General features: G+C 35.3%; 1 protein-coding gene across 4 annotated transcripts in view; it reads right to left on the bottom strand.

Moving 5' to 3' along the window:
• Nucleotides 1-27,002, bottom strand: part of ttn.2 (titin, tandem duplicate 2) — a 340,760-nt gene that overhangs the window by 102,528 nt on the left and 211,230 nt on the right. For all 4 annotated transcript variants that reach the window (XM_073047117.1, XM_073047118.1, XM_073047119.1 and 1 more), the window contains 40 exons: nt 26,532-26,582; nt 25,221-25,616; nt 24,725-24,994; nt 24,318-24,593; nt 22,714-22,850; nt 22,488-22,614; nt 22,097-22,363; nt 20,515-20,781; nt 20,036-20,299; nt 19,802-19,941; nt 19,427-19,553; nt 19,006-19,272; nt 18,647-18,913; nt 18,273-18,539; nt 17,981-18,120; nt 17,760-17,886; nt 17,071-17,213; nt 15,473-15,596; nt 15,098-15,364; nt 13,297-13,394; nt 11,870-12,038; nt 11,520-11,789; nt 11,163-11,429; nt 10,251-10,529; nt 9,757-10,165; nt 9,535-9,659; nt 9,182-9,448; nt 8,776-9,063; nt 8,389-8,688; nt 7,986-8,288; nt 7,712-7,899; nt 7,285-7,399; nt 6,897-7,181; nt 5,309-5,460; nt 3,928-4,075; nt 2,859-3,036; nt 2,653-2,774; nt 1,470-1,757; nt 1,084-1,380; nt 786-972 (listed from right to left, as the gene is read on the bottom strand). In XM_073047117.1, the coding sequence (XP_072903218.1) occupies nt 786-972; nt 1,084-1,380; nt 1,470-1,757; nt 2,653-2,774; nt 2,859-3,036; nt 3,928-4,075; nt 5,309-5,460; nt 6,897-7,181; nt 7,285-7,399; nt 7,712-7,899; nt 7,986-8,288; nt 8,389-8,688; nt 8,776-9,063; nt 9,182-9,448; nt 9,535-9,659; nt 9,757-10,165; nt 10,251-10,529; nt 11,163-11,429; nt 11,520-11,789; nt 11,870-12,038; nt 13,297-13,394; nt 15,098-15,364; nt 15,473-15,596; nt 17,071-17,213; nt 17,760-17,886; nt 17,981-18,120; nt 18,273-18,539; nt 18,647-18,913; nt 19,006-19,272; nt 19,427-19,553; nt 19,802-19,941; nt 20,036-20,299; nt 20,515-20,781; nt 22,097-22,363; nt 22,488-22,614; nt 22,714-22,850; nt 24,318-24,593; nt 24,725-24,994; nt 25,221-25,616; nt 26,532-26,582 (8,659 nt within the window). The remainder of the gene's footprint in view (nt 1-785; nt 973-1,083; nt 1,381-1,469; nt 1,758-2,652; nt 2,775-2,858; nt 3,037-3,927; nt 4,076-5,308; nt 5,461-6,896; nt 7,182-7,284; nt 7,400-7,711; nt 7,900-7,985; nt 8,289-8,388; nt 8,689-8,775; nt 9,064-9,181; nt 9,449-9,534; nt 9,660-9,756; nt 10,166-10,250; nt 10,530-11,162; nt 11,430-11,519; nt 11,790-11,869; nt 12,039-13,296; nt 13,395-15,097; nt 15,365-15,472; nt 15,597-17,070; nt 17,214-17,759; nt 17,887-17,980; nt 18,121-18,272; nt 18,540-18,646; nt 18,914-19,005; nt 19,273-19,426; nt 19,554-19,801; nt 19,942-20,035; nt 20,300-20,514; nt 20,782-22,096; nt 22,364-22,487; nt 22,615-22,713; nt 22,851-24,317; nt 24,594-24,724; nt 24,995-25,220; nt 25,617-26,531; nt 26,583-27,002) is intronic.

Raw genomic sequence — 27,002 nt, 5'->3', positions numbered from 1 at the left:
GTTCTCTGGTATTTCTGGCAAGTGTTTGCATCTAGCACATAGTTAGACCACAAAGATTTGGTTTGATCCTTTCGTCATCTTCTTATTTCCCAATAAAAACTCCCACTTCTCTATCTGCTAGGAACACAAGTATATCCTCATTATATTTTTCCTTGTTTTTACATACTACAGAAACACCTACAGTCTATTTCAATGTGTCTTGCTAGTTTATTCTAATATTATATTTCCCCTTTATTTGTCAACATCTAGGACATCCTTTGCTGAATTTCAAAACACTTCCAATCACCAGCAATTTTCTAAGCCTTTTCCTTGCATTTAATACCATCTTTAATTTCCTTGTAATTCATGGTTGGCTCACTTTTCCTATTTTTCTGCTCCTTAAATAGAAGGTATATTTGTTGCAAATCACGTAACTTTCAGTGATTTATGTGCAAAGGTATCCAAGTGCCTTTGAACATACACCTTTAAAAAATTTCCACTATTTAAATATTTCCATTTTTTACTTTTTCTACCAAAACGGGTGACTTCATATCTTTACTATGTTCATGCTTATCTACTTAGCATATTTCTTCTAGCCTCTAGAGATGCAGTTCATTTTATATGAACATCATTTCCTTTATGTAAACTATTTTTAATATCATCTCCTGTGCAGGTTAATTCAGATTTTGACTTGAAGCACAGAGTGCAGGAAAACGTCTATCTCAATCTCCTCTTTATTTGCCCATGAAACAGTAATATCTTTTCACAAGTAAGATCTCATTAAAAATCCTAGGCATCATTAATACCTTAACATTGTGTCTTTGACAGGTGTCTTGTTGCATCGCTGCCATTTATCAGTGGTGGGATCGTATTTTTCAACAAAATATCCAATGATTGGGCTGCCACCATCTTCCTCTGGTTCATACCATGTCAGCGTCAATGAATCTTTAGCAATATCTGAACCTTTCAGGTTTGTTGGAGGACCAGGTGGATCTAATATACAATCATATATCCATGAAAGTGTAATTGTATGTAATGTATAGATAATGCAAAAAAAAACAGGTTTAGCTCTAATTTACATAACCATATGACATTTTTTCTTACCAAAATCATACTTCGCTATAATTGGAGCATGCTGAGAAGGTTCTCCAATACCATACATGTTTTCAGCAAAAACTCTGAATGTATATTCTTTCAGTGCTTTAAGATTTGTTGCCTTAAATTTGGTTTCTTTGATTGTGGATGAAAGTTTGTTCCATATTTCACTGGTTCCAGCCCTACATTCCACAATATAATTTGTAATGCGTGAACCGCCATCATCTCTCGGTGGATTCCATGTAAGGTTACAGGAATGGTTTGTAATATCAGTGATATCAAACGCAGCCGGTTGCCCAGGTTTGTCTGTAAAAAGTAAGTCAGTGTTTGGTTAGATTTTTTTCATATTGAAGTTATTGATAAGGTTGCACGTAACATCTGAATGATTGGATTACCTAGAATGTTCACTTCAACAACAGCAGTAGCACGGCCACTATTGTTTACTGCTTCAATAATGTAGGTGCCACTATCACTCCTTGTGGTATCTGAGATTGTCACAATGGAATGACCAGGTTTGGTGTCAATAATTATTCTGTTGTCAGCCTTCAGAAGGTGTTCAGCTTTAGTCCAAGTAATTCTAGGATCAGGTTTGCCAGAGATAACTGCTGGGAGCTCAATCTTTGTGCCAGCCTTCACAGTAATGCCAGCAAGCAACTTAACATCAAGATGAATCTCAGGAGCCTCTGTTATGAACAAAGAAAACTTGGTAAGGATGTTTCTTAAGAAAGAAAATGGTAGGTTAAATTCAGTATTGCCATCTCTATTTGAAATTACAAATTGGATAATTTCATGCAGGATCTATTGTCTTAACCAGCCAATTTTTTTAATGAATTCACTGGGAATTAGAAGCACCCATAAAGCTCTGTGCTGATTACATATTCCAGAAGTTTGTTGCATCGAACACTAATTTATCAGTAATACTTAGAAGTAACATCACTAATTTTAGTGAAGCTTGAAAAATACTATTATTCCTTTCATAGTAATTCTTTGAGAACTTGCAATTGTGACCATTTATCAGAATGTGAGATAAATCAGTCTATATTTATTAAACAATAATTAATTCATTTTAGGATTTGGTTCAGGAACAGTAATTACACCTCAACTATCAGGCTTCTGAACCAGAAAGAATAAACTCATTCATCCTAACATTGAAATGACTCAACAATCTATGGACTAATTTTCAAGGACTTTACATCTCATGCTCTCGATAAAATTTTATTTATATATACGTGTGTGTGTGTGTGTGTGTGTGTGTGTGCGCGCGCGTGCGTGCATGCGTACTGTATTTATTATTACTATTTGTTTTTCTTTTTGTATTTACACAATTTGTTATCTTTTGCACATTGGTTGATTGTCCATCTTTGTTTTGTATGTAGATTGTAATTGATTCTATTGTATTTCTTTGTACCTACTGTGAATACTTGCCAGAAAGTGAATCTCAGTGTAACATATGTTGATATATATGTGTTTTGATAATAAATTGACGTTGAACATTGAACTGATTGGAACATATTATTAGGGAATTGGTTTAGTAAAATGATGATTTGGAAAAATACTTCTATATTAGTTACGATGTACCTTTTGGATCGACAGCTTGTATATCATCTGTAGGTTTACTTGGTCTGCTGGCACCTTGTCTATTCAAAGCTTTAACCCGGTACGAGTACCATTCACCTTCTGTGAGGTTGGTCACTTCCATCCTATTTAACATAATTATCATATCAATGTTATTTTGTATAAATCAAAACCTAACAAAAGATAGAAAATTAGACATATAATATTACTTCAGTTCATGAACTGGTTCTCCACATGGTTCCCACTTTTCAGCACCACGTTGACACTTCTCTACTAAATAGCCTTTAATTCTTGAACCTCCATCATATCTTGGTGGATCCCATGTAAGGAAGATTCTTGTGGCAGTTGGATCCCTCCATCTGACATTTTCTGGTGGATCTGGAACAGCTGAAAAAACATTTAAGTAAATTAAAAACTTATATTAAGAAGTTTCACCAGAACTGTAATATAACAAAACTAATTTTTACCATCAGATCTACATCTGTTTAAAATTGGGTATTATTACAGCTGGTACATTCAAAAGCAGAAGATATGCAATTCTCCAAATAACTTGCTAAAATTTGTAGAGGTAAGAATGCTTGAGAAAATTAAAAGAAAAATAGGATTACTTTTGTTGAGTCAAAATTCTGATGGGTAGTTATATTAATTTCATCCTCTCCCATTTTCAAATCCCAAACCAATTTCCCAATTCTATCTGGTATGGTACAAAAACCATGGCAGCATTTCCACTGATATTAAAGGAGCAAAAAATGCCTTAATGATTAAAATTGTGGAATTTTGGTAGACCTGTTCTGGTAACAATATGGAAATGTTTCCTGAACATTTTGTCAACTTGCCATCCAATATATAAAATGACCAGAAAAACAGAGGTGTCCAAAACACTTTTCCTTTTTAAAGGGCACCATGGTAGCATGGCAGTTAATGCAATGCTATACAGCCCGGGGCATTTCAGAGTTCAATTCTGGCATTGTTATGTAAGGAGTCTCTGTATCCCTCCCCATGGAATCCATGGGTTTTCTCCACATACTCCGGTTTCCTTCCACAGTCCAAAGACATTTAAGGAAATGCTTGATAAATCAGTCTAGTAAAAGATTTTGGAACCTTATTTTGTTTCCTAAATGCTCTTGACATGTAAATAGTAAAATGTTATGAAATATATTTAAAAGGGGAGCTGGGCAATGTACATTGAGCAAAAGTCAGAGTAGATCTAATTGGTTGTATTTAAAAACCAGCATCTTACAGTTTTACATATATATGATTAAAAAGCTAAATACTTACTAGCTGGAGCAGATATATTAACAGGTTCATCAATATATGCAGGTTCTCCAGGGCCACATTTGTTACATGCAAAAACTCTAAACAGGTAGTCTCGGCCTTGGAAGAGGTCAGGAACGGTAAATTCCAAGTCTTGTGCTCTATCAATAACCTGGAAATTACAAAACATGACAGTGATAAAACTGAAAATCACTTGTAAACAGACTGCAGCTTCTTTAAAACACAGACAATCCCTTAAACAGCAGAGACAATTGAAGAGTAATCAGCTGAAGGTCTCCAAAATATCCATTGAGAAGCAAGAGAAGATTTTGGTAAGCTGCCTGATCCTATCAAACCCTTTGAGTGTGGAGCTCCATGCTAGCTTTTCAGGCAACTTTCACTCACAGGGAAAAGAAGGAGAGCCTAAAAAAAGTCTTCCCATCTCTATGGTTGATCTAGTCCCACATATGGTATTAGGAGTGTCTGAAGAACCCCTGAAACACCAAAGCAAGTGTAAAGGACCTAACAGAGTTTCTGTGTTTTCTTTCTATAGTGCAATTAATGCTTCCCAAGTGTTTTTATTTATTTATTTATTGATCGATTGATTCATTCAGTGATATAGCATGGAATATGCCCATTCAGCCTTTGGAGCTGTGCCACCTTGACAATCTCGATTTAACCTTAACCTAATCATGGGACAATTTACAATGATCAATTAACCTATCTGGCACGTCTTTGGACTGTGGAAGGCAAGCGGAGCACCCGGGGGAAACCCATGCATTCCACTGGGGGAACATACAGAGACACTTTAGAGATGGTGTCAGAACTGAACTCAGACTCCCCGAGATGTAATAGCGTTGTGCTAAATGCTATGCTACTGTGGCACTCAGAAGAGGATTTGAAATAAAAATAATGTAGCACGGCGTTTCAGAAATAAAATTGCAGATACTGCATAAGAAAATCTGATAAAATGCTTATTCCTTTTCACAATTCTATTCAGAACAGTAATGACCTCAGATTGACTTCAGTATTTAGTTGCATCTAGCCAACTTACTAACAATAGATTTCTGATGGCAAGTTATGGACTTGAAATGTAAACTTTCACTTTCTCTATCCACAAATGTTGTTGGACCCTCTAAACATCTTTTTCATTTCAGATTTCTGGCAACTGAATTTTATTGCTTTACAAATGATGGAGCAAAATTGACATCAGAATATTAAATTTTTATTTGTTTCCTTCAGCATTAGTCTTCATAGATAACTTACAAAAATCACTTGCTCAAGGAAGCACTGGTTTCTTTTGTTGTGAGTCAAAATGGATAACTTCACTGATTACATGAGACAAGACTGAGATGCCATTTTGAAAATAACAAATAATGCAAGAGTAATATGGTTTATCTCTTACTTTGACCCAGGTCTTGCGGTTAACTTCGCGCTTTTCAATGAGATATCCAGTCAGTGGACTTCCACCGTCATTGTCAGGCTGATCCCATAATAAATGCACTGTACTTCTACCAATTTCTGATACTTTGAGGTCCTTTGGTTCACTGGGCCGTGCTACAAAAGGTAAAACAACAAAGAATTAAAAATATAATAATATTGCAAGGATTATTTTCTTTTATCTTCTTTTATCTCCCAGGTATTCATTAAGGCTGCCCGAAGTACTACTACTACTACTGCTGCTATCTTCTAGGAGCGTGTTGATCATAGTCTTGGGAGGGCGCCCAGGGTTCATCCTCCCATGCTTGGGCTCCCATGTGATGACTAGGCTGGCAGGTAACTGAGCTCCATGTACCTCTAAAAAGACCCTATCGCATCCGCCTCCGCCACCGTCGCTGGCAGCCCATTCCACGCACTCACCATTCTCTGCGTAAAAAAATTACCCCAATATCTCCTCTGTACCTACTTCCAACACCTTAAAACTGTGACCTCTTGTGCTAGCCATTTCAGCCCTGGGTAAAAAGCCTCTGGCTATCCACATGGTCAATGCCTCTTATCATCTTATACACCTCTATTAGGTCACCTTTCATCCTCCGTCACTCCAAGGAAAAAAGGCCGAGTTCACTCAACCTATTCTCATAAGACATGCTCCCCAATCCAGGCAACATCCTTGTAAACCTCCTCTGCACCCTTTCTATAGTTTCCACATCCTTCTTGTAGTGAGGTGACCAGAACTGAGCACAGTTAGGGGTCTGACCAGGATCCTGTATAACTGCAATATTACCAATCATCTCCTAAACTCAATCCCATGATTGATGAAGGCCAATGTATGCTTTCTTAACCACAGAGTCAACCTGCGCAGCAGCTTTGAGTGTCCTATGGACTCGAACCCCAAGATCCCTCTGATCCTCCACACTACCAAAAGTCTTACCAATAATATTATATTCTGCCATCATATTTGACCTACCATCTTCATGTCAACCTTGTTCCTGGTGAAATTTTCTTGCCAGCTCAACACTCCTACTTCCATTATTCTAATTTTGTCAATTGATACCCTGTATAAAGTCTGTTTATTAAATGCTCCTCCACTCAGTTCATTCAGAGCCTCATTGACCTATGTCAATTCCATAACTTATTGAATTAGAAATAATGATTCCTTTTTCTGATTCCTTCAGAGCTTTGCATATGTAACCAGCCTTACAGCATACCTCTCATCATTACCACCTCTTATTCTTGCCTTCTGGGTTTTCCTTTCACTTTGATCCATCATTGCTATCACATCTAGGTGGTTTGTGGCCATTCTTTTGAATGCATATTTCAATTTCTTTGACACTCTGCTGTATCCTCCATCTTTAAAACCCTTGCCAAAATCCATCCCTTCAATTAAGTTTGTAGTTACTTCGAACTTTCATATTGAAGGCTCTGTAATGTACTCAATTGCTCCACTCTTTAGAGAGTGCCTTGGCAGTTTTCAGTTAAATATGTTCCATGAATATGAGTTATCTTGGAAAGATTAAATAAAAATGAGGTTTCCTGATAATTCAGATTCTTACCAATTACATTCACGTCAATTTCGCCTGTGATGGTTGACACCGCATTTTCTAGAGTCAGTTTATAGAGTCCCTTATCTGGACGCTCACTGGGAGAGATAACCAATTCTGTATATTTTGAAGTTGTTTCCATTTTCACACGGTCATTGCTTTCAAGAGGTTTTTCATTAACAGCCCATGTTGCCAGAGGTATAGGGTAGCCAGTAATAGGAACACGGATTTTAAGTGGTTCTGGAACAATAACCTCAAGACCATCTCTGAAATTTCTCAGATCAAGAGTAGGAGCCACTAGAAGAGAAAGCATAATTAGATTTTAAGTGTATAAACTATTTAAAACTATTTACTGTATTCAATATACTTTATTCACGGAGGTACAGTATATATATATTACCATGGGGGTCATCAGCCATTAGTGGGCCAAGAGCATCAGCTGGATCTGATAAACCTGCTGCATTTTCAGCAGATACTCTGTAGTAATATTTCTGTCCTTGTTTCAAACCAGATACCTATAAGAACAGGAACCAAAAGTGCATAAGCATATTTAAAAAAACATTCATTACCAAATATGTCTCAAATATGGACTCAAGATAATATCTATCTAACAGTGTGATCCTGAAATCTATATAATTTTACTCAAATTACTGCTGAATTTCCTGAATCCCATACTTTCTCCAAAAGTTATCAATATTCAGGAATGAGGTTCTAATGACTGCACGTGAATTGCTCCTTTAGTATCAACATCAGGAGAGCAACAGCTTCCAGACCCTTGAAAATCAGCACTAACAATTTTAACAAATAAACAAATTAAAGATAGCAACCTTGAATTTTGTTTCAGGAATGAGTCTTATATTACAGGGAATCCATTTATCTGTGCCTTCTTCACATAGCTCAACGATATAGCCCAGAACAGGGCTTCCTCCATCCTTAAGAGGTGGTTCCCAATTCAGTTGCACGGATTCTTTGGTCTGCTTTGAAGCAGCTAACTCAATGGGTGGACTTGGTTTAACTAAAATACCAGAAATCAAAATCAGTTAGTGGAAGGTCACAACTAAGAAAACAAATGATTAAACATTTTTTTAATCAGATACTAACATATTGGGTCCATAATTTTCACAGGACGAGAAGCTGCACTAGGCTTTCCTACACCAGCTTTGTTTTCTGCTCTGACACGGAATATATATTCTCTGTTTTCCACCACATCATTCATCTGAGCCGTGAGTTCATTTGCTTGAGTGATCATAGCTGGCTCCCATTTAACTGAGGTTCTGTCACGTAGCTCAATAACGTAGTTAGTGATTTCAGCTCCACCATCATAGGCTGGTGGTTCCCATGTAATAGTGGCACCAAATTTGTTCACATCTTGCACTTGGACATTAAGTGGTGCATCAGGGACATCTGATAAAAAGATAATGCGAATATTATTTTTTAATTTCAATACATGGAGATCTTTTGGGCTAGATAAGAAGGTAGTAATTGAAATGTCTCTGATACTTACCAAACTGATTCTTAGCTTGAACAGGTTCGTCAGTTTCCACAGGTTCACCTGTACCTACTCTGTTTCTTGCACTGACACGGAATAGATAAAACAGTTCTTTTTGGAGACCAGTTACTGTAAATTCAGTATTGTCAGCTCTATCAGTAGCTAAGGTCCAAGTTCTGCGCTTCACATCACGGCGTTCTACAACATATCCAAGAATTTTGCTACCGCCATCACTTTCAGGCTCATCCCAAGCAAGACTGACTTCACCATCAGAAGTTTCTATTACTTTCAAATTCTGGATGGGGCCAGGCACATCTGTAAATTGAGAAAAAGAAAATATTATTTCCAGAACAGTTTATAGATCCATCAACGGAATACAGTATAACAACAAAGAATACTTACCAATAACATCCAGATTTATATATCCTTCGCCTTTTCCATGTTTATTCTGAATTACAACCTTATATCTGCCTTTGTCAGTTCTTCTTGGGTCAAAAAGTCTATAAGAAGTAATTTCTGCAGTTGTGTCAATGTTTTGCTTGGGCAAATTGACATATTCAGATGTAGTAAAGTCTTCTTTGAACCATTGAGCTTCAGCACGAGGATAAGCATCATATGGAAGTGTCATTGTAAATGGCTTTCCAGCGTCAGTCACAAGATTCAGATCAGTCGTCTTGATTATTGGTATTGCTATAAAGCAGTAATTCATAAGTCAGGTTGATACAAATACAGCAGAGCCAGTTAATTGTAGCCAGCAATGGAAAAGATAATAGTCATATTAATATTTCTAAGATTCAGGCTAACTCACCTGCAAGTTCCAGTTTAGCTCTGGCATCTTTATCTTTGGCAATAAACCTATATTCCCCCTGATCACGGGGTCTTATGCTGCAGACCTGCAGTCGGTGAACCTTTCCTTCACTCATCATTTGATGTTTATCACCCTGAACAATTATCATATTATTTCTTAGCCATTTGACTTCAACTTTATCCTTGTTCAGTTCAGCTTCAAAAATAACATCTGAGTCTGGAGGTTCAAAAATATCTAGTGGAGGTCTAATGATTTCGACTGGAATTTCTGGAAGGAGAAAAGTAATAGTTAAATCCATATGTCCAGATCTTCTCAGTTGTTATAATAATGTGTCTTTCCTAAATCATACTTGCCTTCAACAAATAATCTAGCCCTTGAACGTCTATCTTCTACACCACAGGAGTATTCACATTCATCATCTGGTCTACATTCTTTTATAATAAGTCTGTGTAAACTACCATCTTTTTCAAATAGATACCTAGCAAAAGTCACAAAAATATATACGTTACCATATAGTTACTTTTGAAACAGTAATACAAAAACAATTTTTTTCCATCAGATGGATTAAAACATACTTCTTGCTTTCTCTGAGTTCTCTGCCATTCCGATACCATTTCACAGTTGCCTTCTCTTTAGACAACTGACATGAAAAGATTGCATCTTCAAACTCAATGACTGTTTGATCTTGGATATGTTCTGTGAAATCTGCTGGTGCCTCTGTGATAATTAGTTCTGCAACTGATTTGTCTTGTCCAGCAATTACAGTATATTCTCCCTCATCTTTGAATTCACACCCTCTGATAATAAGAGAATGCTTTTTCTTGTCAATTTTATACAGAATTCGTTTGTCAAATATAATTTCCTCTCCACTTTTCAACCATTGTAGAGTGACATTTTCACGGTTCACTTTGCAGCTGAAGGTGACAGATTTCTTTTCCATTGTTTCACAATCATCAAGAGGTTCAATGATTTTCAGTTCCTCCTCTGCATAAATTAAAATGAGTTATGTAAAATACAAGTCATTTCATTTGAATTATGCCAGAATGTTTAGTATGCCACAGTGATTTACCTTCTACTTGTAATGTCGCTGAACATTTTGCATGCTCCCCTCTATGATTTGTTAGTGCTATTGTGTATGTTCCTTGATCATCCATTTCAGAATCCCTGATTCTGAGGGTAAAGACTAAATCTTTCTGGATCATGACATATTTTGGGCTATCAAAAATAGTTTCTTCATTTTTAAACCATTTAGGCCTGGCACCTTCAGTGTTAACTTCACAATTGAATACAATTTCTTGTCCTTCTCGAGCTACCTGGTCCTTGATGGGAGTTATTATCTGAAGTTTATCTGAGAAAAGAAACAAAGATTTACTGACAACAAGTAAGATAATTTTGTTTAACTTTAAATACTTCTAGCACTTTTAAACCGACTTGAAGCTAGCATTAATATTAGAGCTGGAACGTGTCAATAATTTAAGTGATGTAATCTGCCTTAGGTATTTACCTAGATTGCATAGTATTTGATAAATAGAGCCTAAAATTCCCTTTCTACACCAACTAAAGCACTCTACCAGCATACCATGTTCCATTCAAAACAAATTTTCCAAATGTGGAAAAGTAATAAAAGAATCAATTAGGTCACTACTTATTGTTTATCAGGTATTACACACCATGAGGGTTCTATGGTAGAAACAGTTACAATCATAGATACTTCTACAAATACACAGATTTAAATAACTGTGAATATGGCTGACGACCTGAATCAGAACAATGCTCAGCCCTGATAAAAATGGTGGCAGTGCAAGAAACAAAGATTAAATTTGTGGATTCTATCTGTATCTGTGCAAGTATCCACCATGTAGAGAGAATTAAAATATCCTTCCCTACATAGCTGACATTCATAACGTTACCAAATGTTGCTATAAAAATGTAACATTCTTACTACCTGAAAATTGCCACAATGTAGTTCAAAATGACTTACCAATAACTCTAAGTTCTGCTGTTGCTCTTGAGGTTCCAATCATTACAGCGTAAGTGCCTTCATCTTTTGGGATGGAGTTTTTGACAATGAGCACTCGTTTCTTGCCATCAGATATAATTTCATATTTATCATCAGATTGTAGTTCTTCATCTCCTTTAAACCATTTCACTTCGTAAGTGTCTTTTGATAATGAACAAACAAATTCTGCCTGTTCTCCTTCTAAAACTTCCAGATTCCGTGGTTTAGAAACAAATTCTGCTGCCCGTTCTGTAAAAAGAAATTACAAGGCAGATTATACTGGGTAATATTAAAAAGCAACTTGTAGCAGAAAAATAAACATATCAGATCAGTACATACCATTGACTCTTAGTTCACAAGAGGTCTGTGCACCACTTGAAAGCCTACAATTATATTCACCAGCATCATCTGGATTAGTGTTCTGAATGACTAAAATTCGCTTTCGGCCTTCTATCCGTTGTTCATATCTGCCAACTTCAGGCAACTCCGTATCTCCCTTATACCAAGTTACATCAGCATTTGGTTTGGATACTTCACAAACCAGTTTAATTGTTTCTGTCTCAGTAACTTCAGCATTTGCAAGGTTCTTTGTAAAGATAGCTTCCTCTTCTGCAAAACATGCCAACAATAAAATGTAAAACTGTCTTCTAAAAGTTAAAATAATGCATAACCTTGATTTAACTGATTACCTAAAACTGTGAGCAATCCAGATGTTTTAGCAGTCCTTGCATCACATTCATATTCAGCTTCATCGTCAAAGCTGCTTTTGTGGATAATAAGCATTCTTTCCACACCTTTAGCAACAATGTCATACTTCTTGCCTTTTCTTACTTCAACTCCATCCTTAAACCAACGCACCTGAAATTAAAAAAATCCGAAGTGTGACGTCAGAATTTCATAATACAGTACAGCATATTTATAAAGTCCAAGAAACTAATAAAAATACAAGAACAGATTCTTTCTTAGAGATATGGCAAATTTATTATCAATTAATTTCACTATAATAATTTGGAGCATAGCACCCTGGTAACTGTTACAAAACACATTCAACTATAATTATCAAAAGAATATGAATTTAAGCCAAAAACTGTTAGAATGGAAGTTCAGGAATTGAAGAGAAGAAGTTGGCCCAGTCTGTGTTTCATGTTTCAGGCCTTTAAACTATTAATAAGTTAAAAGATCTTTACATAATATCTCAGCACCAGGGGGAAAAGTACTCTTTATCACAAGGGGTTGTAGGTATACAAATATGAATGGTTTCTCCCCTTTGTTTAAAGTAATAAAGTATATGACAAGGAGAAAGCATAAAAAATTAGGAGTACCGGTAATCAAATGAATGAGAACTGATCAGGAGAAGGGTTTTTTGAGGAAGTTACCAAGAAAGTTGCCCTCAAAATATGTAATTTTTTTTGTTAAGCTGCAAGATCACACCCATTTATTCTAATTTCTAATCCCCACAAACCTAGAGACAGAAAGTTAATACATCTACCTAATTTTGGCATTATACATTCTCAGATAATGCCGAGAACTTTTAGAGATACCAAAGTTGCTTAGAAAACCCTCCATTTACAGAAGAATAATTGCAAAACAGAATATGAGAAAATTATGACAAACTTTGCTGTTTATTTATCTGGTCAGCGTAAGACTGAGGCAAACTCTGCACAATGAAATGTTAAAAATTCCTCCTTTCCACAGTGCCTGAGATGAAATAGAACTATGGAAACTGAACAACTCAGAGTAGGTCAGATCATTCTCTTAGAAAGTGAACAGGATAAAGTATTCTCCCAAAAGGCTTATTATCTGTAACTTTAAATTATTATAAGTGTATAAGTGACTGCATATGATATCATGCCTGCAAAGGCATGTCAACAAAAATTCATCTCTGGGTGGTTATACTGAATGTAATATGTAGCAGAGGTAGTATAATGCGCTTGTGCACAAAATTTTCTGCAAGGTCAATGGAGCAAGGTCAGATGAGTAGAGTATTGACTGCTTTTGATCACAAATGAGTTTCTATCCAATGCTATCTAGTTTTTTTGCTTAAATTTAAATATTGTCTTCACTTATTAACATTATGAAAAAATGTAAACAAGTATAATGTTTAAAAAAAGCAAACCTTTGCATTTTCACGTGAAACTTCACATATAAATTTAGCGACTTCCTTTTCTTTCACCTCAAGATCAGTAAGAGGTTTTGTAAATTCAACATGAGGAGCTATGAAAGAAACAGAAGCTTATTAGCAGATAGATTATGTTGTCACTGTAGATTGGAAGAATGTAGCAAAATAGGAACCAAAAAACAGGAGAATGCCATATAAATTCTACTATTTTCCCTTTATTTCTTGCAGGTCTTATAATTCTTTATTCTGAATATTCTACAACCATTTCTAAGTAAAGGCACCATGTTGAATTTGGGCCTGCATATAAGTCAAACTGACTTTATGTTCTAATATTTGAAATATACATCACTTAGTTCTTCCTCCATGTTCAATTACTTTATACCATTGCAACATTTAAGAGAAGGGTGGATAAGCAGGAGGGTTATGGAAGGTTATGGTCTTCTTGTGGGTTGTTGAGACTAGACAGAATTACAGTTTCGCACAGACAAGATGGGCTAAAGGTCCTGTTTCTGTGCTGTACTGTCCCATGACTTTATGTCCTTTTATTTTTCCCTTTCCTGTAATGCCTGAGAGGCAATTGCCGTCAATTAAGCAACTCTATTTCCCCTTTGCTTGTTTTAAAATTATTACTATCCCTTTCCGAGTCTTCCCCTCTACTTACGACCCTTTCTATCAACTCCCTGATTTTAGCATAATTCAAACAGTGATATAATTCTTTACATTCCAAGTGTTGTTATCGCTGTCCCAAGAAAGAGAACTCTCAATTCCATAATTCTCCTTCAGTGACACATTCACTGCCCTAACCTGTATCAACTATTGCCTTTGGCAGCTAATTCCATGCAGTTACCAGCCTTTGTGTAAAAAAAGTTGATTTTCAGGTTTCCTTTCTCACATTAAATCGATGTCCTTGAATCCTTTGCCCCGCTTGATTTTACACACCACTATAAGATTACATTGTTATCGATGAAATCACTTCACTCATCTATCTTTGAAAATTTATATGGCTCATGTAACAATTATAATAAAGCACCCAAAACCTCATTCCAATAATTTAGAACTCTCTATAAAAGATCTCTTACTTAATTATTCCTCTTCCTAGTTTACTGGAGAGTCTCCAATTCAAAATTCAACTCAATGATTTAGAACTAAGCTTGGCAATATCTACTAAAAATCTGTTCATAAAATGGAATTGCTATCTACAAATTTCCACATTCAGCCAATAAGAGACGCAATCTGCTCAGCCATTTCTTTCTGTACATTATTTCATTTTCTGATCATTAGGAACCTTTTTCTTTCTTTACACATTTATTTTATTAAACAGTAAAATACCAAGTATATTTAAAATAATTTTAAATCCAGAAAATAGCCAGGATTCCCTTTGTTTATTGGGGACATAATTGGGACAGGAGACTGTTGCTGAACAGTTTCAGTCACATACACTTCTGTGGCTGATAAATATGGCACAGTGCTTAGAGTGTCATTTGCAAATAGTGTTTTGTGTTGTGTCATAAACACGGGAAGACTTTATCAATTCGGATGAAGGATCTCGGCCTGAAATGTCGGCTGTTTACTCTTTTCTATAGATGCTGCCTGGCCTGCTGAGTTCCTCTAGCATTTTGTGTGTGTTGCGTTGGTCTTATTGTGTCTAATTAACCAGAATCCACTGTAGTTACTCCTTCAAGCTTTCATTCACTACTATATATGTACGGGAGGCAAGTGGCAAGTCCTTCTCTCCCTTTTGTATTAAATTTCCTCAAACCAAATTCTCTATTCTGAACATGGTATACTTTTTACTTACGTTCCACAGTGAGAAAACAGGAAGTCTTGAAGCCTTTTGCATCACAAGTATACATTTTGGAATCTTCAGGTTTGCAGTCATGAATAATAAGCTTTCGAACTCTTCCATCAGCAATGATCTCATGCTTCTTGGTTTTATGTATTTCCTTTCCATCCTTAAGCCAAATAACCTCAGCATTCTCTCTGGACACCTCACACTCTAGTGTAGCTGTGGCTTCTTCTTCAACTGTTTGGTCCTCCAAAGGTTTCGTAAATTCAGCTGGAGGCTCTGTGAAAAAGATATAATTGAAAATACATTATATCAAATGCATTACCAAATATATTGTGGTAGAAAAAAACATAATTTCATATTAATTTGAGTTGTTGCATCTTTTACCTTTAACAAAGAGCTTGGCAGATGTTGTGAAGTCTTTAGCAGTGAGCTTAACTTCACCAGCTTCATTTAACTGAACATTTCTTAGAGTGAAAGTGTGCCTTTTGCCTTCCATACGAGTCACAATCTACGGTAATCCAAAAATCAAAAATTTGAACTGTTAGCAAGTACAAATACTATTATTTGCCATGTTATTAATACCAAAATAATCAGGCATTTTTCTCTAGGTCAAACAAATTATCTAGTTCAGTCTACCATTGTATTTTGATTCTGACTATTTGATAGATTTCAAAATGTAGGGTTTATATAACAATGCTATTTATAGCAAAAGGCTTCAAGACTTCCTGTTTTATCACTGTGGAATGCAAGTAAAAAGTATACCATGTGTACATGATATTTCCGTACATTTTTTTTTGTTTCTTAAATATTTGAACTAACTGTAGTATATTGCTCATTGTATGCTAATATTTTCCTTGTTAACAAATAAATAATTGGAAGCTATATCAGTTAATTATATTTTATTTATTTATTCAACTTTACCATCTCAGTCTTTCTCGTATAATCTCAGTTTTTTAGTACTCCAAAATTAACAGTTCCTTTCATTGTTTTCAGTGAATGTGAATTAATCTTAAAAAGAAACTAAGGATCAAGGGGTAAAACTAAACTTGTTAACTTGTTCTATTTTGACAAGGCTAATTCCAAATTTATTTTAACCCCAGAAAAGAAACTTCAAGTATTGTAATGAATCTATTTTGCATATCTATTTATTGTTTGAAAGATATGCATCTAGTTTACATGATAGAAGGACCTCCTTGCTTTACAGAAGAAAGTAGTTCTTAATTCTTCTTCCATAATTATTTAAGCATATTATTTCACAAACTTCTATTGTTAATGAAAGAAGTAAGCACTTTTCATTGAGGTTTTTTGGTTATTCCTTTTCACATCAAGTGATCGTTTGGAGTACAAACATTGAGACTTGATGTTCAAGACAAGAATAACAAAACATTATTGAAACATACAAAATTCTTTTAAGGTTTGACAGGGTGGATGAAGGGATTATGTTTTCTATGGCTGGATTGTTGGGAAACAGTATTTACAACCTCAAAATAAGCAGTGATTCAGGATAAACATGAGAAAAAATGTCTTCACCTGGACAGTAATTAATCTCTGTATTTCTCAAACCAACAGAGCTGTGTAGGTTCAGACACTATATACACAATCTTATTCAATAGAGGAAGCCTGAAGGGATGAATGAACGTCCACTGCTTCCATTTGTAAATTTTTTAAATGTTCTTAATACAAATTTTATTGACTTGTAATCCAATAGTGTACAATGAGTCAAATAGTCAGTATTATATGTTAAATACTACTCATCAGCAGTTAAGTGATTAAAATTAGCCACAGAAAGATCTGGTGAACTACACTAAACCCCAGTCAAATGATTGATGTAGGATTACGATCTACGCTATGGACATATAGTTCAGTGGACTTGTGGAGTCAAAACTCTTGAAAATATAGTCAAAATACTTCTTTTAATACTTTTAAGATGCCCATGGAGTATAAAAGAATAAAGTGACAACAGAAAACAAATATCAACATACTCTTTCGCTGGGCTCAAGTAATTTGTTCTTCAAGAACCACTGGACTTTAATTCCTTCATAGGACAGTTCACAATCAAAAGAAGCCGAATCTCCAGCAGTTACTGTCACATCTTTAAGTGGCCGGAGTAAGCTGATCACTCGAGCTTTAGATTAAAGAAATACATTTTATATCTATTAGTTTCAGAAAAACAGTTTCTTTAATTTAAAGTAATGTAGAGAGTTAAAGCAACTCTTTACCTCTCTACATGAACAAAGTAAATTTAAAACCTGTAATACACTTTCTATTTCCTCAAAAGCAGTAAATCTGCTTTAAATCACCCAGCAGTAAATCTGAGACGCATCATATTAATTGATCATAAGCCTTTCTGTCATTTCCTAAACTTGCAAATTTGGTGTATATATGTAACCGAATACTCCCAATGGTAAACCATAAACAAAGCATTAATGAAGGGTCTCAATCCAAATCTGAAAAACTGACAGTCCATTTCCCTCCGCAGATGCAGCTCGAGTTCCTCCAGCATTTTGTGTGCTACCACGAACAAAGTGTTGATTGGTTTTAGGTGGATAGCCACTTCATGCCACTTGGCATATTCATTAGTCAAAACCAAATATAATATTGGGAAATCTTAATGACTTATGAAGTGCAGCTTTTTTCTGTATTAGTTACAGAACATTAATGGAATATCTACCTTTGACTCTTAAGTGAGCATTGGTTTTGGCGTTTGCAGCCTGGAAATCAACTTCACCAGCTTGATCCATAAGTACATTGTACAGTATAAGAAAATGTTTTGTGCCTTCCTTTTTGATTTCACAGTCCTAAATTATAAATAAACAAAGATAAAAGTTTTAGGCTAGGAACAGAGGAAAAGAAAAGGCAACACTTAACTAATTTTCTAATGTTAAGACTCACCACAGAGGGACGTAAATTCTCCCCCTTTAGCTTCCAGTTGCCATGTACATCATCCTCAGAAATTTCTGTCTCAAAACGAGCAGTTTCTGTTTCTGTGACCTCAACACTGTACAATGGACGCAATATCTTAATGTGACGTTCTGAAACAAAGTAATAGAAAATGCTATTTCATTTAAAATATATTTATTTCACTTACTTAAAACGTCAGTTCTGAGTCATAGCAGTAAGCAATTCTAAAAGACACAGAATAATAAGCATTACAACCAATAAGAGAGTATGCAGTTATTTTTACCTTCAATATTTAGATTGGCTAATGTGTTGTCTGAGCCACAGTCACAAGAATATTGCCCCTGGTCATTTTTCATTGCTCTTTTAATGATTAATATTCGCTTCTTCCCATCTGCTGTAATCTGGATATTCTTTGAAAGGATCAATTCCTTCCCATCCTTAAGCCATTTAACTGGTGCAGCAGATTTACTGATTTCACACTGGAATACAACTTCATCTTTTTCCACAGCTGTGTAATCTTGTAGTTTGCTTATAAAATATGGATCACCCTCTAAAAAATTCAAAAGATGAGTTAAGTTGGAAACACTGAAGATTAAATGCAGCATTTTAGTTCAGAACTTAATTAGTAAATTAAGTTATGTGTTTACATATACTTACCAAGCACTATAAGTTTAGCCTCCGAACTTTTGTCCATTGCTTCAACCTTAATAAGTGAAGTATCATCGATGGTCACATCCTTGAAAGTAATAATATGTATCTTATTCTCGTCTTTCATAGTCACTGAACGACTTGGATGCAGGCGGACGTCATTTTTGTACCATACAACTGGAATGTTCTCATGTGAAAGCTCAGCTACAAATTCTGCAGTTTCACGCTCTTTTACAGTCTGATCTTCAAGCGGTTTGGCGAATTCAAGTCGTATGCCTGTGAAAAACAAATTTTATTAACTTCACGCCTCATTATTAAGAAAACAACTTTACCTGGTGATGAACTTACCCACTGTTAGTTTTACTTGCCTTGGATTATTAGTTTGCCACTTGTCCTCTTATCCTCTGCTTCAAATATGTATTTTGCCTCATCATCAAATGCAGCTTCTTTAATAGTTAACATATGTTTTAGTCCTTCTGTTAACATTTCAAATTTATCACTAGGTTGAATTTCATCACTTCCTTTTAACCAGTGGAAAGTCTTGGCTTCTCTAGATACTTCGCATTCAAACTTGGCTTCGTCTTTCTCATACACTTTCACATCATTAAGTGGTACAATGAAAGTGAGCGGAATTTCTGGAGGGAAATACAGCAAGTAAACTTAGACTGTTTGTGTTAAATATAAAAAAAATTAATATCATTGTTACAAATAAATATACAAGCCTAAACACTAATTACTGAAACAGCAGAATAAAATAATACTTGTGGCTTTTAAGTGAATTTAAATTACCTTTGACTTTCAGAGTTGCTGCAGATTTAGCATTTGCAGCTTGGAAAGACACTTCTCCAGAATCACTTAGCTTGCAGTTGTAAAGAGTCAGAATGTGTTTTTTGCCATCTTCAATAATCTCACATTGCTGTAAGATGTAAGGCAACCAAAATAAATTTGGATGACATTCATTTATATTAATAGACTGTCTAATCTGACCTAAATATATTTGGTTATCTATGTATTTTTGAGCACTTATTAAAATCATGATTCTGCCATGAAAGTGGTTAATTAACTAACATAATTCTACCATTGTAAAATAAAATTATTTACCCCACAATAATTCCAAAACCAAAAAAAAATTTAATTTCAAACCAAATGAAGAAAATGACATACAGGTGAAAGTAGCAAAGTTTCGCCTTTCAGCTTCCACTGGAGATGGACATCAGTTTCTGAAATTTCCACTTCAAAACGGGCAGTTTCACCTTCAAAGATTTCTATGCCATGTAATGGATGCACCACCTTGATGATGCGAGCTGTAATCACATTAATATTAAAAATTGAAGCTTAAACTGCACATTTAGAAACTATAATGAAAAATATTTACATATTTATTCATAAAGTATATACCTTCAATATTGACAGTCGCTTTTGTCTTGTCAGTTCCACAGTCACATTCATATTCACCCTGGTCTTTATTGTCAGCTCTTTTGATTGTCAAAGTACAGTGTCTCCCAACAGCTTTCATTGAAACTGTTTTTGATGCTTTGATTTCATTGCCATTCTTTAGCCATTTGACTGGTACTTCTTTGCTCACTTCACATTCAAGAGTGATGTCATCTCTCTCGACAGCAGTATAATCTTGCAACTTCACAGTGAAGTAAGGATCAGCCTCTGTGGATGAAAAATAACTGCTAATGTTCTGCCTGAAGAAAGGTTGCTTCTCTAACAGAAGATAACTTTTCAAAAGTTCTCATTGAACATTAATAATAACATAATTCTCCTTTTTAATGTTTTATCAGTGCCATTATGTTAAGGACCACCCACAAATACATGGTGCCTTATCATTTAATAGCAGAATTTTAAAAATTGGTTTACTCAATGCTCACCTAGGACAGTCAGATTACATTTTGAGGAGAGCTGAGCAACTTCTGCCCGTATTTGACACGTATCATCAAGAGTTACTTCTTTAATTTCTAATATGTGCTTCTTCCCATCACTGGAGACCAAAGCTGTTCGGCTTGGATGAATTTTATTCTCATTTTTGTACCAAGTCACTGGGAGATTTTCATGTGAGAGCTCAATTTCGAAATGAGCTGTGTTACCTTCTTTGACTGTCTGATCTTTTAGTGGTGTAATGAACTTCAATCGCAAACCTTGAAATATGAAGTCATATATGAACAGTTAATGTTACAGCAATTTAAGATAATGTAATTAATTATTCATTTCAAATACAAACATTGAAAGGTAAACTGCTATTGCCAATCAATAAAACAAAAGATGTCGTAAATCTGAAATACAAACAGAAACTGTTGGAAACATTTAGCGAGTAAGACAACACTTAAGGGAAGAGAAATTGAGCTAATAGTTTAGGTCAAACACCCTTAATCAGAACTGGGAAAGAGAGAATACAAGTTGGTTTTGTATTGTAGAGAGAATGCATCTGGATCAAGAAAGGATGTATCTAGAACTGTTGTAGAAGACCAAAGCTCTAGGAAATAGATTAATTGTTATCTGAAGTTGCAGAACTCTGTTTTGAGTCCAGAAGGTCCTGAGGATGACTCAGTAGTGTAGCAATTAGTGTAATGCTAGTACAGTGCCAGCAACCCGGGTTCAATTCTTGCCAGTGTCTGTAAGAAGTTTGTACGTTCTCCCTGTGGCCACATGGGTTTCCTCCCACATTTCAAAGATGCATGGATCAGTAGGCTACCTGGTCTCATGGGCGTAACTGGGTGCTGTGGGCTCATTGGACTGAAAAGGCTTGTTACCTAGCTATATCTCTTAAAAAAAAGCTCCAACATGTTTATATAGAAGAGTCGATTTTCCTCATTAACCTATTAACCTGCAACTTATACCCACTGTAACTGTGGTCTCAACTTACTATTTTGACCAATCTACCTTTCTATAACTTAAAACTAACTTGTTTTCCTTACTCTTACAGTTCTGATAAAGGGTTTTCAATCTTAAACATTGATATTTTGCACTGAAATTTTGCTTGCCTCCTCAAAGGAATTTGAAAGATGGCTCTTTTTGAAAGAGAGCAAGGGAATTATTCCCTAGTTTCATTGCGAATGCTTATCATCAATAATGCAGTATATTTGGTCATTAGTTCTTAGCAATTTGTGGGAAAATTTTGTGCTTTTTTTTGCATCACTTCTATGGCTGTACGTACTTCAGTAAGTATTTCTTTGTAATCTGAGACATTCAGTGCTCTTGGAAGTTACGAGGAAATGGATTTATGGTAAGTAGCATGAAAAGCCGAAATGGACACTGAATACACAGTGTATGACATACTTAGAATGATGAAAACTGAATCTTCAGAAAATGTCAAGCGAGGATGGCAGCAAAAATAATTAACTATTATATATTTATTGAAATAAAACATTTGAATGCTTCATGTAAACAAAGTTATTTAAGTGCTTTAGGCATATTCAGCCAATCTGTAGTTTAAATATGTTAGAAAAAACCTACCAGTCACAGTCAGTTTTGCAGTTGACTTCTTGCCTTCAATTTCAGCAGTATAATCTCCTTCATCATCAAAGGTTGATTTATTGATAACAAGAATGTGCTTCTTTCCATCTCTGACTAAATCAAACTTTTCACCACTCTTAAGTATGTCCGTGCCTTTCATCCACAAAATATTTGGAACCTCCTTGTTAAGTGTACACTCAAACCGTGCCTGACGATTTTCTGGAACAGTCACATCTTTTAATGGTGTTGTAAAGTCAACTTCTAATTCTGCAAAACATAGTTAGAGAAAGCTATATTCAGAAAAACTGGTCAGTCCATTTTTTGTGAAATTTCTTCATCCTTCGTCATTACAATGAAAACCACTCTGAATTCATCAGGAATTACTAATTACCTTTAACTCTCAAATAAGCAATGGATGTAGCATTGCGAGCCTTGAAGACAACTTCACCAGCTTGATCCAATTTCACATCGTGAAGGACCAAGATACGTTTATTACCTTCTGATTTTATTTCACAAGTCTACAAAACAGAGAATACAATTTACTGTTCCTTTAAAAGAACAATGCCCTCAAATTTCATTTTTCAAAATAACGTTCTAATATCTGGAGAAAAGCTTACAGGTGATGGTCGTAGAATCTCTCCTTTGAGCTTCCATTCAACTGGAACATCTTGAGAAATCTCTGTTTCAAATGTGGCTGTTTCCTTCTCATAAACTTCCACACTTTGTAATTCAGTAAGTATGTCTATCTCTCTCTCTAAAAATAGATTAAATGTATTTTTTCATTAAAGGGCATACGGTACATCAGTAAAATCTAAAACAGTTTCACAAATTCCTGACTTAAAGCCCATTATCAAGCTCTGGAAGGGGAATCAGAACAGATAACTAAATATAGGTGGGTTATTATATGGAGTAAATGAAAAATGAATATCTGTGGTAACCAGAGTTGAGTTAATGTTCAAAGCAAAGATGGTTTTAATATTTCTGACCATGTTGGATTGTTGGCTGACAGAATGAAAACTACTCAAGTACATTGTTTTATGGCTGTTTGTAGGTTGAAATTTCTTGAATTATTTAACTAACGGCAAGAATAATATTGATGGAAAAAAAATTCATAATTTCTACAAAGGTCAAAAACTCTGAAGGACCACAGGACCACTGGGTGGGAAGTACTGGTATCACTGTCTGCGAACTCTACCACCCCACATTCAATTGTTCCTAATGAAGAGGAACACCTCACTGTCAATTTGCACCATGGAGACAAGGTCTTTGTATAACTATGCTTCAGATGTTGCTATGTAGAGGTACTGCCCCAGAACACCTTTAAAGCCTTTGACAAATGTCAAAGCTGGAGTGAAGCTTTGACATTTACCAATACCTATAAATAAATTGAACAGCATTAAATATGTTAGATTAACATGTTTTTAACATTTCTCTTTGTAAGTTAAATAATTAAAGAAAAATCTTACTTTCTCAATACTGCAAGTCAATAATTTCTCACTCAAAAGTATTTATATTATATAACATTTATCTGTATATATAGCAACGTTTTCTGGATCAAGCCTTGAAAAGTCTGCAAGTACATTCTTTCAGCTTATATTGTAAAAACAACTGGAACTGCTGTCAGGATTGATGCAGGCACCAGATTAGATTCATCAAGTTTACCTCCATCCCTAATGTCCTTGCATTGTCTCCATCCTGAAAAACTGATGGTCCTGAACATCTGCTGACCAGTGCAAGAGCTGACACATCTACAAGGTCAACTGCAACAACACGCACATACAGTACTGCTCTTTCTGATTCTTTCATTTCTACCATCTAGGTGACCACGGGTAACAGATGCACTGCAATGCCATCACCTCAGCAAGTTCACTTAAAGTCACACTTTAAATTCAGCTTGGGAAAATATCTTCATCATCACTGGGTTAAAATTGTGAAGCTCCCAACCCAAGTCTGAATGAGAAGCTCGATGATAAGGACTGTGGTAGTTTACGGTGTTAGCTCATCACCACCTTCTCAAAAGCAGCTGGGATAGCTAACTAATGCTAGCCTTACTAGCCATGGCCACATCCATCAGCATGCTAGAAAAACTGCAATTATGAATTTAACCAAAAGTTATGGCAAAATGAATTAAAATTAGTAAACTTATAATGATCATTAACATAAGTCTAGCCAGTAATGTTAGAATTTGAATATACATTAATGCAAGTAACAGAAGACTGACCATCGACTATCAGATTGGCTGTAGAAGCCTGACCCTCCACTTCCACTGTGTATTCACCAATATCTTCTGGGCTTGCATTCTTCACAGTGAGACTAAGAAATCTGCCCAATTTCTTAATTTCATATTTTTCATTGGGTTCCATTGGAATCTCTTCTTCACCTTTTAACCATCTGATTTTTGGCGTGTCTTTAGCAATTTCACATTCAAAGGTAGCAGTTCCCTTTTGTTTGACCCGTTGGTCCCGGACAGGTTTGACAAACCATTTCCTGACAATCTCTGGAAGATAAAAAGATAGGAACTAAAACCGGTCCTCAAATGCTCATTTCTTATTTCTTCACTTACATAAAAACATCCACGTGATTGAGGTTTCCAGCATTTCTACTCCTGGTTCATCCACTTTTACTAACCTTGTACGTTAACTTTCCCTTCGCATCTTATATTTGCAGTCTCAACAGAAAACACTCCAGCATCTTCAAAATCAGCACTTGAGATAGTAATGGAACGCTGCAACCCAATGACGCTAATTGTATATCTGGTCTGTGTTTCATCAAGGGGTTCACCATCCTTCTTCCAAATTACAGGTTTGTCTTTTGTCAGCTCACAGGTTAGATATAAGGGCTGTCCTTTAAAGACAGTAGTTTCCTCATCCAATGTTTTAAAGAAGGCCACTGGTAATTCTAAAATAGATTTGGAAAAACAGAATTAATTAAAATTGTGCACAATCTTTAGTAATGTCTATTGCTTCAAATTGGGTGATTTAGATTATATTGGCTGTTAAAATGAAACAAATGGTAAAAGTATTTAACTGACTAGTTTAGCTTAATAATAACCCTAATTTGACCAGGTTCGTACAACAATGAACAGTTTCATTTTTGTTCTGCATCAGACAGGAATGCAAAATACCTTGGACAATTAGTTTAGCTGTAGATGTTTTTTCTTGCTTGCCAAGGCGGCCAACACAGGTATATTCACCCGTATCTGAAAGCTGCACATCAATGATATTCAACTTTCTATCCTTGCCATCGGAGGTGAATTTATATTTTGGACCTTCTCTTATAGTGCTCCCATCCTTCATCCAAGATGTTTGAGCCGTAGATGGGGAAATCAGGCATTCAAATATAGCAGATGAACCTACTGACTCTGCTTCTTCCAACACAACATCTTGTAACTCTTTGACAAATTTCAGCTGGACTGCTTTAAGCTGGAACCCTGCAAATGGTGGTTCCTCTGAAGGTGGCCTCCCTCCACCTGGTTTAAGTGGCTTCTTGTCTCCTTCTCCAGGTGATGGTGTCTTTCTCGCTAAAATTCAAATTTGAACAAAATAGATTGGATTTTATTAGTTTAATTTCATGCTTCTGGAGTACGTTTTATGGGAACCAAACATTTAAAGGTCAGTTTCAGTTGTTAAAATTCAATAACGACTAATGAAACAAAACTCTGAAAATTTGGTCTTTGTCCTTCTCAGAGGTTAACTGGTACATGAAACCCACCATTCAAAGACTATGCATTCCATCATGCAATAATGATTGCACAGCAAAAATAACACCCCATTCAGCTATTTTAAATTTCTGTTTGAATAGATCTACAATATAGTCTTCAGATATCACTGAGTAATTTTCAGTAACAACAAATCTACACAATCCAAAACAATGCATTTTGCACACAAACAGAGGATGACAGATGCATTAAAGTATCAAATCTAATACTGTGATCATGATCTATTTATATACATAGAACATAATAGAAAGTTCTTCTGCTTACTTTAGAGCAATTCTTCCACAGCAAAATTAATTGCAGAAAAAATACAGCAGCAGTGCACAAATAGATTATTTGTGTCAACTGGATTAATTGAACTCATCATATAGCTTTATGGAGCTGCAGGCATCCAACAGGAGAGTAGTACATGCAAAATTAAACTCCTCAGTCCATGCAGCCATTTAGTAACTGGAAGGTCACACAAATTGATTTGACATTAAATTTTAAAATAACTGAAATGTAGTCGAACATTTTACTTTGTTTGCTCTGATGTGCGTGGTTTTTAAGTTGGATGCTTTAGAAAGCATTATCATTTATTCATTTAAATAGATGCTGTACACTGAAATTGTATTGCATATGTGTACACCTAATGCTCCTTGGTGCTTGAGGAACAAATATAAATATTTGCAAACAAACATGGATTCTTACTGCCATTATGTGCATGCTAACCCTTCTCACCTCTTAAAAAGCCTCTACCCTTGCCGGCTTCTTCAGCTGGTGCCTTAGCATCTGCAGTGAGACAGTAACTTAATTATCGGTGCATCATTACTACACTGCAAATCAAAAATGTTATAAGCCTTCCATAATAACTGGTGGGGGTAAAATGATAAGGCTAGAAAGTGTAATTCAAATGTAAAAGCATATTGAAATATCATACATAATATCCATTATATATATTATGTATGAAAGTATGAAATACACAAAAATAATGAAAAATGGTACTTTAATTGCTTTGATATGCTAAGCAAAAGTTCATTCATGCAACCAAAGGGGAATTAACATTGTAAAAGATGTATTAGTTTAGAATGAGTAAAATATATAACCATACAATTTGAATGTTTAATAGAAATCATATTGAATATAATGAATAATGAATATAATGAAAAATGATTAAATTCATTCATAGTTCTGTTAATAGCGACATTAAAG

The sequence above is a fragment of the Hemitrygon akajei genome, chromosome 5 (assembly GCF_048418815.1).
Source record: "Hemitrygon akajei chromosome 5, sHemAka1.3, whole genome shotgun sequence".
Classification (NCBI taxonomy): domain Eukaryota; kingdom Metazoa; phylum Chordata; class Chondrichthyes; order Myliobatiformes; family Dasyatidae; genus Hemitrygon; species Hemitrygon akajei.
Note: the sequence above shows the minus strand (reverse complement) of the source record. Positions and strands in the feature narration are given on the sequence as shown.